We start from the raw sequence: 13,228 nt of genomic DNA, 5'->3' as shown, positions 1-13,228 counted from the left end.
CTATATACTGAGCCAGACATTGATGGTGGTACAGCGTAACTCCCATCACTAAACGAAGAGCCAGAGATTGATGTGGTAAGCCTTTACCCCTAAAACAGCCTATCTGTGCCACCTCTGTCGGTGTTGCAGAGCTTGTCCTGGGTTCAGGGCAGGCTGTTTGGGGACAAAATTGGCTCACCCTGGGCTGTTTGGGGACAAAGTTGGCTCACTCTGGACTGTAATCTGTTAATGTTATCTTGGTGCTGGTCGGGTTCTATGTGGGCAGTGTGGACACCAGGGCTGGCTTTGGGGGTGTGCATCCTGTGATCTATGTCTGTTATTTAAGGGGTTTTATCTATACCTTTAATGCTTAGTTGTTATGTGATTTCCGGTTGATCTGTACCTGCAAAGCTGGGTTTGTGTGTTATTGTGCTATGCTATGTTTGCATACATTATTTATGTATACCTGCAAATACAGAGTTTGTATTTCTTATTCAGTTGATCAATACGTGCACGTGCTGTTTACAGGTGTTGTTTATTTGATCTATACCTGAACTACCGGGAGTAAGTAAAACAGAGGTGTGGCTTAGTGAATGAGAGACAAAGGGACTCTGGGGATAATTACAGGCAGGGGCCCAAGGAAATGCCTAGGGTCCAATTTTTCCATATTTAAATTTTATTTTGTTACAAAGATTAGCAGTTTTTTAATGTATTAGACATATTTTTTTTTACTCCCAGTCCCATCACATTACATCAATATGCGTTAGAAAATCAGGAAAAGATGGGCATGTATAGTGGGCTGATTCGGTGGCGCAACGGGCCACTTGACTAGACTTGGCCCCCAGGCCTTAGGCTGCCAGCCCTCCCCTGCCTCTGTCCCTAAAGCAGCCTGGCTGTGCCATCTATGTCCCTTAACAGGCTGCCTATGCCAACTATGCCCCTTTAGCAATCTGCCTGTGCAACTTATGCCCATTTAGCAACATGCCTCTGCCACCTCTGTCCCTTAACACTCTGCCTGTGCCACCTCTGCTCCCCTAAACAGCCTACCTGTCCCATTTATGCCCCTTAACATTCACCCTCCAGCACCCTTTTACCTCTCTTGCAGATTTCACTGGTCCAGGGGCCGACCGAGCATCACTGGGGCCGCACAGACGTCAATGTGGCCAACAACCAGACCAGCAGCATACTGCTGTGGCGCCCTCACACTTGGTGAGGAAACTCTCTTTTTAAGCACAGGGGAAGTAGGAACCTGGGCGGGCCCGCGTTAGGCAGCCGGTGGGCTGCAAAGGCATCTTTTATATCAGATGTTATATAGTAAATACAAACTTGTTTTCTATATTTCTGTTAATGTTTTATATAATTTATAGGTTTAATATATTTATATTTGTAACACATTTGAAGTTACATTACCTTGTATACATAGCATGTAATAGTATATTTAGTACCAACTGACTTGCTCTCCTCGCTGGTTCCCAATTTCAAATTCATGTTTTAAAACCGGTGCTAAAACAGAAAATGGTAGGGAAATCTTTGACCAAAAATAATACCTCCTAAGTGCACTACAATACAAAGACAGACCCTCTTTGGGATCAAAATCCCTTTGTCTCTCTCTTTGTTACTTTGATGTCCCCTTTTTTTAGGAGATCAGAATGTTTTGTGGTTCTGAGTGTATCACAGTGTTCGATAACCTCTATGTGATCAGAAATCACATAGGGTGGATATCTGGAATACCACAATGGATATCTGGCCACCCAACGTAAACCACAATTACCCCCTTATGGCAGGTATTTCCTACAACCCAGAACAATAACAATATTATTGTATTTATTGTGCTGTGACACACTCCCTGTGGTGTAATTTTCTTAGTACAGCAAGCATTGCCGAGTAAGGTGACAAGAGTTTTTATTTGCTAGATGCCTTCAAAGATGCCTTCTTAGTTAACAAATAGATCGTAATTTGTGACCACTCTGTCTTCACCTACTCATCATAGACATCCTTCACAGCGTTGTACGTCAGCAACACCAGTTCCTACCCATAACAATATCCAGTTGGTACATTATAAGGAAGCATGTTGGCACTTCAATCTCTGCCAAGATTTACAAAATCTACGCATGTGGGTTATTACTGAATTTAGATTATTTTTCCGGAGAGGAACCTATCCGTCAGAGGTAACATTTCAATTTTTCCTTATCATCATTTCAGGTGTCCAGTTTGGGACACCCGTGTTGAGGGTGGCAAGAGGTGGGGAGGAATGGGCCAGCAACAAAAGTGGGGGGAAAGGTGTAGGAGTGGGCAGGAGCAGAGGCATGGCTACCCAGAGAATCTTCGAAATGGCTCATAATCCACACTGCCCGTAAAAGTAGGACAGTTGGGCAGGCATCTGAGCCAGCAGGACTGTACTGCATAAACTGGGAATGTTAGGAGGTTTGGCTTATTTTAGAAGACGTTGTTGGGGAAATTGCTGCATGGAAAGTGGTAGAATGACCACTAGCCCAGGATGTCTGCTTTACAAACATATATATTTTTGTGGATGTGGTTTTGCAGTCTTTAGTTGTTATTGAAGCTACAGTCCCAACATCAATTTGTAAATTTCAAATTTGAAAAGATGATAACATCACTTAAAGTGATGCACACCTTCTATATTTCAAGGATAGAAGACAATCCCAGGCATATGAGATCGTTCCAAACGCGAGACAAGTGAATTCGGATATTTTGAGGCTGTTTTGTTTAATTACATTAGCTGTGTACAATTTATAATTGGGGAAAAAGGTAAAACCAAATGGCGATAAGGTTCCTTGGTTGCGTTGGCCTTGTCTCGCTGCAGCCCACTAATTACTGTTGGGTGGACCATACGTCTTGATGTCTAGTAGCTGGGGGGCACAGAAAGAGACGTTCTATATTAGGGATTCTGCAGAATCCTTCCATTTATTTGCAAAATTATAACTTTAGGGGAATACAGCTATCATAACGGTTAACTTGCACATTATCTCTGTACGTTGCTTCCCACAAAAAGCTGTTGAAGTTGCGGGGGGGGGGGGGCGCGGGGCGAGAGTCGTAAAATCACAGGAACAAGAAGAAATTGTGATGAGGCAGGGACTGATATAAATGCCAAAAAATGTGTGGTTTATATACATTGTAAGCTGGAAATGAGCTAAAGCAAAACAATGGTATGGTCCAATGGTGGTAATGAGCAATGTGTTGGTATCGTGACGTTCTGAGTGCACGTACACGAAAATGATTACAGTTACTTGTCTATTTTGGGCTGAAGTGACACATTTATTGTTTGTTCCATCCTACTTTGGCCTCCTACGAGTTACTGTTCTGACCAGAAAATGTGGTGGGGATGGAAACTCCCGTGAGAAATGACTCATTAGCTGTTTTAGTAAATTAACGTCTGCATATGTAAATACATTATGTAAAGAAGTCACATTTTATAGACATAGCATAGAAACAACAAATGACGATAATGATGTCATAAAACAAAAAAACTGGTGTTCCCTGCCCTCAAGAATTATTGTTTAGGAGTTTATGTAACAAATCCAATATGGTTGATGTGGTCCTGATCTGCTTACAAGTTCTCGTAGGGTATAATATAATTTCCCTGTGTGCTTTTAAATAGATACAAATTTATATTGTAGTATGCAAAATCAAAAATGTGTAATGTGTGGAACAAGTAATAAATATGTAAATAACCAGCCGATAAGCTATTATCCTCCATTGAAGCACTCACGGTAATGAGGAGGGCAATTATTAGGAGTATTCCTTGCTACTGCACCGAGTAACTATGTTGGGAAGACACCAATATTCACTTCTATATATTCTACTGCTATGGAGCCATAATAAGGAAGAATAATTCTGTATCAAATCACTACATTTCCGTAAATACGATGGAAAAATCCTGCAGGTGGTAATACCCTTTTTTCTTTTTTAATTATTCACCAGAATTCCTCATTATAAATATGGCTTATTATTTTTATATTATATTTTTAATAGCCTTATTTGCATTTGGCTATCGCTGGGCATAGATTGGCCACAACAGCTATGTTTTTCCAGGGCGCATATAATTTTTACATATAACCAAGCAGCATATGTAAAGCGCTGCCCTGCAGTGTGTTAGATATATAACTTAGCATTCGTCGCGAGCAGTGGCGGACGACTCAAGAGCTGCACTTTACATTTTTATCTTCGTGGAGCCTCCAGTCACACACCACAGGACCCAAAGTGGCAGAATGAGTAGGTGTGTTGCATTTGCCCAGTATGCCAAATAGCTAGTCCATGAGTTTATATATTACACACACTGCAGGGCAGCCCTTCACCTGTGATATATATATATATATATATATATATATATATATATATATGTACACATTTTGGAAAACATAGTTGATGTGGTCACCGTAGCCTGGAATTTTCTTTGCTTTTTGTTTTGTTTTGGGTTATTTTCTCAAATTAGAGGCATCACTTTAGCACAGTGAATATAGCAGGGAGGTTGCGTTATATCTAGCAGGTACTCAATTAAGCAACAAGTGTCTTCTCTTAAGTAATTTCGATTTTCTATAAAAAGTGAGGGCAGCGTTTAAGAGCTTCCTATTTCTAATCCAGTAGTCCTAGGGAAATACTTTGTCTGCTCTATAGCGCGTTTGGTACGAATCTTTTCTTTATTGTAAAAATATAATTAGTCCTTCGACACTGTGTATATCTTATTCATATCACTTCATATCCGAAGAAAGATCCTATGTGAATCCTATTGTGGATGCACTGCAGTATTGATCAGGGTTGGAGGTTAGCCCAGGACACGGACCTCTAGAAGCAGAGCCACCCTTCTCCCACTAGAGGGGGCTATAAACAAAGCCTGTTTGCTTTTATTGTTTGTTGTCCTTTTCAAAATATTTGTACATTTGAATGGTGTGAGTAGTATTGATTTATAAACAATCATAACTCAGCTTATTACATTGATTCTTCAGGCTATTTATTGCTCATTTGTATCTGAAGATGAGATAAAGTTTAGGGTGAAGCTGATGATCTGATGAAGTGTCAGGAGGCAGCCCTGGTGTAAGTTACTCCTCCTGCTTACTCACATGGTTGCAGCTTCACCCTACACTTCCTCTTCTGATCTTCACTGCCTCCCACCTGCCTGGGGAACTCCTAAACCTCCCCACTATTTGCTGAGCTTAGAAAGAGGAAGGCTCTGCTTAGCAAAAGGGGACATAAATATTGTGCTATATGAAGATGGGAAACAGTCAGCCAGGGCCATGTTGCATCAGCTGAACGGAGCGCGAGATACGGTATGAGGTCATAGAAGCTGATCTGTGCATCACACCGGGTAAGCGTCCCCTGCACAGCATTGCACTGGATAGCTTCGAGGTGCGAGGCATTCAACGGATGAATTTGTGAATTTGAAGGCTTATTATCACAGAGAAGTCCCAGGTGCTTCATTTCAGGTTGCTCATCTACTCTCCCTAGGGTCATTTGCATTGCTGGGTAGGCTGTTTTTGTGTTAACCCTTTTTAGGTGTTGTATTTACAGCTTTGCCCCCCCAAGGGTTTATCTGCCATAAGCAGAAATCAGGCAATATTGACTTTAAAATCCAGAAGGGCAACAAGAAATCTCTAATATGTATATATAGATAATGTGTGTGTGCTGTTTAGTAACTTGGTTATGTTTTAACTCTCTCACTTTAATATTCATTAAGAAGGGCAGAGCTGGCCCTGTGTAATCCATAATCTAGTGGGTAGATACTTCTCACTGATTTAAGTATACATTATACAGGGCCAGCCAAGTTTATTCTGCAGCAGAATTTGGGTTGGACCTGCATTATGTATATTGAAGTCAAGGCACTGAAACACAGTTCTCCTGTCAGCTGTCCTTTAAGTGAATAAGCCTCAATAACGTACTCCACTTTCTGAAACATATGCGTACATGTTCGCTTGTTCAAATCCAAGGGCAGTTGGTGGTCTGAGCAGTTAGTGCAATAATATTGGTAGCTGCTGCAGAACCTCTTGGAACGACAGGCTGAACTGCTTCCTGAAGTTTTGTGTTGCATATGGATTTGAAGGCTTTTGATGGTTTGCCTTTTTGGAGTTACTGAACTAGTATTTTATTTTTTTCTGTAATAAACTCCGGAGAATATTGTGGGCACATGATACCTGTAATATCTGAAGCATTGTACCTTTTCCAAATTTTAAACCCAATCGTACCGCCGACCTAGCACATCGGATGAAAGCATGTGACTTACCATAAATCTCCTGCCACGCTTGGAAATTATGCAAATAAAACATATATGTTGCCTACTGATTGTGACTCACTTTTATCATATGCTTAAAGGAAATGTCACGAAGCCCCTAGAAATAAATGGACTGGTAATTGTTCTAGAAAATTAATTTTCGTTTAGTGCAGTTTTTTGCCGTCACAGTTAATAAACATTGAAGATCTAGCTGTATTTTTTTTTTGGATTACTGGTCTCCTCGTATTGCAGAACAGCGAAGATGGGGGGCTTCAGATACCAAACTCAAGGGTACCTGTGGCCCTTTCTAAACAAAGCGTTGATATCAGTGTCACCGATGTGAATCCATATTTATGTTGAAGATGTTTTTCCAAAGAAGGCTGTTTACTTCCCCTCTTCCTTTTTCCCCAAAATAATGAAGTCCTCCTAGCCTCTATATCCCCTGCCGATTTATTTAGACGAGAAACGCTCTGCAGAGCCTCTTGGGCCCCTTCCTTTCTTTGACCTGGAATGCTTGCCTAACCCTCGTAGACAGATTTGCGTCAGGGCTCAATGTTGGACCGACGCGGTTTGCTGATCTTTGGAAGAAGCGGGTGTGATTGGCCCTTTAGACATAACTAAACCTGGTATCCCAGACGTGTCGACAACTGTCCAAAACAATGGTTAATTTTGGCAAATGCATTAATAGCTAGTTTTGTAATTTTGCATTGGAGGAATTACCACTTTAGCAACATTTATCAGAATTTGTGTTAATGACTTGGTGAAAACTCTTAATAAAAAGATAACGCTGACCCGGACTTTAATGTTAGACGGCATACTCTTGTCTGGATATTACTTTGGGGGCGTTCGTGGTAAAACAAAGACACGACAGTGTGCATACAGGTCTCTTTTTGTTATTTGAGGCTGCTCCCTGCCTCTGCAGACTCACATGTGTGTGCTTGTTATGTTACGGACCATATATGACTAAGCAGCATTCTTGCGCAATTGGTTGGGTGTTTGCTGATATCAGAATGATGAGAATGATCATTTCCAGAGTAAGACAAAAGAATTACTGCTAAACGTATCATATTTTCACTTGTCATATGAGTAATTTGTTAAGACAGGGCTAGATTTTCCATAAATCTGGGTAATATCTATGCCGTATTTTGGGGTCCCAGAGGCGTTAAAACTGGGATTAATTGTTAGTCCTGCTCATTCCTAAACCATACTTTGCTCCTGTTCAGCTGTTTCTCGCCCATTTTGCTAATGCCCTGCATAGAATGAGTTAAGAGTGTGACAGGGGCTGGTAGCCATTATAGATGGGGGGCATGTGGAGTGTCATTCTAACTTCATTGGGATCCTATATATGAGGATATTAGTTGAATGCAATGGCTTTAATCGGATGAACATAGAAAGCAATGTCCCACAAGCTTGCAGGACCTCACAGGGTTTTACTTCCCTCTGAAGAAGAGCACTTAGAAGTCTTGAAAGCCTAAACCAAGATAATTATGTAGAAGTCTAACCCGCAGCAGTTAATACTGAAGTAAATCATTCAAACTAAATGGGAAAAACCACAAAGAATATGATTTCTGTCATACTGTCTCAAGCATGCGTTAGGTGTTCTGATGGCTCCTGTTTGTAAGTAGCGGTGGAGATAAAGTAGTCGCCTATGGTGGGGACCCTGTTCGTAGTCTGGCTAGTGTTACTAGGTATTTTAAGTATAAGCAAAGTAAGACTAAACTCTCCGTTAAAGAAGAACCGTGAGGCAGTTCTGCTTTCATTGGCAACTTCCCTGTAAGTAATTGTGAAATAGGTTACACTATTTCCTGTGTCTAGTAATTTCACTTCATTTATCCTTGGTAACATTGCTGGTTGTGAAGTTTACGGCAAGGCAAAAGGTTATATTTTTTAGCAAGGCACTCCAGTAACTCAGGGAGCCGCCTAAACAAACTTGGGGTAAAGTTGCAGCTGCAGAGCTGCAGTATCCCACCGCCTCTGTGGTGTGAGAATTCTTGCCACCGATTGGTTGATTGAAGCTGACCGGCAGTAAGCATATAACATGGCAGGATATATGTTGGCTGCTGTGGGACGGGCAAAGGGGTAACCCATATTGGGAGTCTGCAGAATGCCCATGCATTTACAAGAGTGCCACCGCGTAAACTTAAAGGGACTTCCAAGCTGTCACGTGCGTTATTTATTACATATTTTAATAACTAGATGTGTTTCTCCTTTGGGGGTAGTTGGATAAACATACATTGTGGAGGAGCAGGCTTGGACTACTTTCCATTAGCTGGAGAGTAAAACGTACGGTATGTACAAAGCTTTACAAGTCCCCAGCTGGCCAAGTCGGTTGTGTTTTTTTTGTTTTTTTTCCCAGCCGCTATATATAGTTCTCAATTGAAAGCAAAAATATACCTGTTTTAATGCTTTAGACAATGACATTTCAGCTCTTGTTTTTGTTTAACCATCCTATTACGTATTGCCTTTTTCACCACCTTTTTACTTTTTCTGTCCAGCTTTGACGTTAAGATGTTAAAGGTACACTCCACCCATCATATGCATGTTAATGACGCCTTGTATTTTACCTTTTTGATAATTCTAATGTATCCACCAGAATCCTCTCTACGGGTTTGATCTGTTTCTTTGACCCCCTTTAAAGGCTCGGTTCCTAATTTCTGGAACAGCAATTACAAAAACACTGCTGAGCTCCCAACCGGTATCGGCGACTATCCGCCATTTTGTAAGTAAGGCTCACCTTGAAAATGGCAGTATGGTCGCTGAAACCTGTCAGGAGCACAGCAATGACAGAATGAGCACATTAATGAGACAGAAGTCTTGTGTTAATGAGACCGCCACAAACTAGAGCGCATACACTGCAACAAGGTTTACAAACCAGTTAAAGGGGAGCTCCCACCATTTTGCATCTGATGCTAGTATATTGGGGTTTTTTCATATTTTTTTAATAAAAAATGTTTTCAAGTAGATGCATATTAGCCATTTGTGTATATATCATATTTTTGCCCAAACTAAGAGACAATAGAATGGCTCAGTTTTAATGATCTAGCTGGACACTCTGCCTAATAAGTAAAATCAGCTCTGTGTCACGCAAGAAATCACATGACTGAGAACAATGGCAGCCTCTAGGTCTGCCGATAATGGAAGTTAAATAAAACAATATGAGATAAACCAGGTTTTTGTCACCGCTAACCTCCATTACTGTATATAGCACAGTGTTTTATGGTTGAATTGAAAAATATTTTTACCGCAAGGAGACGTTCGGCCAAAAGGGGCAAATGCTACGGGGAAGTCTGCTAAATACCCTGCATGCATTTGCAAGGGGACACAACCGAAACATAAAGGGACCCCGCAATAATTATACGCATTCAATGTTTGGGTAGGTGTCATGTCTAAATAGATGTATAGTGGGTAGTTGCCCCTCAAGTTTTTGTGCTGGAGGAGTGAACCTCGTGATCTGATGTCCTCTCTGATGGCATAGAAAGGGTTTGACCGTATTTTTGTGTTCCAACAGTTTCCGCTTATTTTTTTTTGTAGCCTCTGTGCAACTGCTGAGAAACAAACCTTATCTCTTTCTCAATTTCTACAGGGTGAAGACTTTCTTTATTGTTTTGCTGGTTTTGTCCAGTCCACAGAATATGTACAGATTCTGATGTGTGTTGAGCAGCTTCCATAAGGTTTCTACTCCAAAGTTGCTTTCAACGTATCTCAAGAAGACTAAAAGGCTCCCGTTCCTGGGTTTTTCAAAGTAAGTTCACCCTCTGGATGGTTTAATTTTGACCGATCTGTAACTTGTGGCTTTTGTGAAAAAGGAAGTGAAGCTGAGAATAGCACTAATAGTGTGAGTGAAATGACAGTACTGTAACTAAGAAAAAAACCCTCACATCATTAACTGTAAAAGCGTGGTTCCCCTGCGTGTTTTAATATACAGGGGAAATTACCATCTGATATATGTTTTGGTCAACTACCGCTTGTTGCAAATTGCGTGACTGGGTGCTAGTGGGTTCATCTCTGAACCCCACTGGAAGGGGGTAGCTATTGAGTGGGGGGTTAATTTGCAATGTCTGTGGAAACCGGGTTTGTTAGCATTTGTAGGAAAAACATTGTTAAAGGGTCAGTTTTTGTTGCTGTTCCTTGGATTATAGCCAGATATTGTGGGCTAGGCCTACGGTGGCAGCCCCCTGCCGCGAAATGTGGCCGTGAAATAATAAAAAGCAGTATTATTGCTTCTCTAAATTATGGGAATCCAAAAATGCTATTGAGTAATTTAGTTTCCAGCCAAGTGCATAAACCCCAAGCTGTATTTTATAATTAAATATTGCAACACTGGCAGCAGGTTACAAAGTTGTTGTACTACTCTAGCTGACTAATTATATATTTTTTTCCTATACCAAAATATGAATTACATTTTAACGCCATGTAATCTGGCCAAAGTCAGATACCTTAACATGGCATTTACATATGATTTATTCAAAATATATTATGGATATGTTTTAAATGTGTCAGTCAGTACTCCTGGGTCTACTTTTTTAATGGAGAAAAGACGTGACAATTTTTTTCTATTTACCATATCTGCACATGCAGCAACTTCATGTCTTCAAATGCATCATAATGTTCATAAAGTGGTTAATCTATTAAAATATTTTTGGGAAGGTAAAGACAAACATGACAATGGCTTTTGGTTGCAGTTCATTGTCATGGGTTTGTTTTGTTTTTTATAAAATACTCCCCTGCATGTGTTTGCTCTTCTTTGGTCTGAGGTTGTTCTTCTGCCTTTTCCATGTTTTATTACTTAAAATACTCGATTCTTGTTACCCCATAACTCTGAAACTCGCTTCCACATGATCTCCAGCCCCCACCATTTCAGTAATCAATCAAAACATTGAAACTCCAGTCTCCAAAGAACTCTACATCTTGCTTAGAACACACACTAATTATACGTTGATGTTGACATGGTTCTCCTATCTTCTCATTGCATTAGCTCTTTTACTTACTTCGTCTGTTCCTTGTATTCCCCATTGTCAGTTAGTGTTTGTTTACCTTGCTACACCCAGTGGCTGCATAGGTTAATGGCACTGATTAAATACATGGAACTAATATTATACATATAGTGTGACCTCAGACATACATGAGGTTGATGTATTCCAGGCAAAGGTGAAGAATGTTGTGCTTCATTGTAGTGTTAAGGTAATGTGTGTTTTAATGCAAACTGTCTTCTCTTTGGCTTTGTGTTTTATCTCTACACTGTTGTATTACATAGTATTATTTTGTTTTCACAGTTATCATGAAAGACCGACTTGCAGAACTTCTTGAATATGCAAAGCTTCATGATCAGTATGTGCAGTCTGCTGAGGAAGACCTGTCCTCACAAGAGCCTACTTTGTTTGAGACTGATAATTCTTTAGATGTCTTGTACAAAGACATTCAGTTCATCAAGACAGAAAATCACCTGCTGAAGATCGATGTTAAACGTTTAGGAAAGCAGACCACACGATTTCTTACTTCAATGCGACGCCTTAGCAGCATAAAGAGAGATTCCAATAGCATTGCCAAAGATATTAAACTAAGAGGAGAAGGAATCCACAGAAAACTCCAAAATCTGAAAAATATTAGTGAGGATGCAAGTAGCAAGTTTGGAGAGAGCTCTGTTATTGCACGGGTTTCTAAAGCTCAGTACATGGCCCTGACACGTGCCTTTCAGCAAGCCATGTTGGAATACAATGAAGCTGAGATGGTTCAACGAGAAAACTGTAAGATCCGCATTCAGCGTCAACTGGAGATCATGGGCAAAGATGTTTCAGGAAACCAGATAGAAGACATGATTGAGCAAGGGAAATGGGATGTCTTCTCTGAAAACTTGCTCTCGGATGTTAAAGTTGCTCGTTCAGCCTTGAATGAAATCGAAACCAGACACAAGGAGCTGCTGAAGCTGGAAACCCGTATTAAGGAAGTCCGTGAGCTCTTCTTTCAGATGGCCATACTGGTAGAAGAACAGGCTGAAACTTTGAATGTCGTGGAGTTAAACATGGAAAATGTTAAACATTATGTTGGGGCAGCAAAGGCCCAGGTTAAGCAAGCAGTGGAATACAAGAGGAAAAATCCTTGCCGGCGTTTTTTCTGCTGTTGCTTTCCATGCGTCAAATGAAGCTTCTCTGGAAGGACATATCTTCAAATAAAAAGGTTTAGTGGCATTGGTTTTGTACAATTTTAGTAGATATGAATCCACATTTTCCAAGTGGGTTCGAGGGACTGCATTGAATAAAAAAAATATTTAAAGTCCATTGAAGTTTGGAGCTGAGCAGAATACATTTCTAAGAATGTTGATTGATTGCATTTCTAGCCTAAAGACTGCTGATGACTAATCAAATCATTATAATTTACTTAAAAGGGATGAGCAACATGTGGTGCTTCTACAGGTATTCTACTTGGAAGTTGATGGATTTATTGCGACACACATTAGTTTACTTGCAAGAGATTTGAGCACGGCAGTTCAGTACCAGTTTTGCATCTCCTTGTTCTGGAAAAATCCCACCTTGTTCCATTGTGTGTAATTAATTTGTGCATTACTTTGATGTTATAATTCGCATCAATATGACTTTTTACCAACAAACAAATTCATATTGAAGCACCTTCATATCTTCAAGAAACTATGATTTACCTGGATCAAAGGTTTCTGAAGTTAGTAGGGATATTGTTTGTTTGTATTTGTCAATTGTGTTGGTGTGCCATCCAAATGATTGCTGTTGGGTTAGAAAGTGAGATATGCCTTAACGTTGGGAAGAACTACTACTCCTATTACATTTAAGTGTCAGTACTATTTATTTAATGTTCAGTTGTCAGTATGTGAACAGGAGCCACCTGAAAAATCTTTGTAAGGAGCCAGAAAGTTATCAAATAATATACTTAAAATACTGGATCCCAGCAGCAATTTATTTTGAAGTCACGGCTACCTTGCTCAATCAAACTGCAGTGATGCTCTCTCGCCAGATATTGGGTGAGCTTTAATGAAAGTGACCCCAACTGGTGTAAAGC

General features: G+C 40.3%; 1 protein-coding gene across 1 annotated transcript; it reads left to right on the top strand.

The window, feature by feature from the left end:
• Positions 1–5,144: 5,144 nt before the first annotated feature.
• On the top strand, positions 5,145–12,681 carry STX11 (syntaxin 11). The gene is made up of 3 exons (XM_053460087.1): positions 5,145–5,302; positions 9,786–9,944; positions 11,476–12,681. The coding sequence occupies exon 3, from the start codon at positions 11,481–11,483 to the stop codon at positions 12,339–12,341; it is 861 nt and encodes a 286-aa protein (XP_053316062.1). The 5' UTR covers positions 5,145–5,302; positions 9,786–9,944; positions 11,476–11,480; the 3' UTR covers positions 12,342–12,681.
• The last annotated feature ends 547 nt before the right edge of the window (positions 12,682–13,228 follow it).

Source organism: Spea bombifrons, chromosome 3 (assembly GCF_027358695.1).
Source record: "Spea bombifrons isolate aSpeBom1 chromosome 3, aSpeBom1.2.pri, whole genome shotgun sequence".
Taxonomy (NCBI): domain Eukaryota; kingdom Metazoa; phylum Chordata; class Amphibia; order Anura; family Pelobatidae; genus Spea; species Spea bombifrons.
Note: the sequence above shows the minus strand (reverse complement) of the source record. Positions and strands in the feature narration are given on the sequence as shown.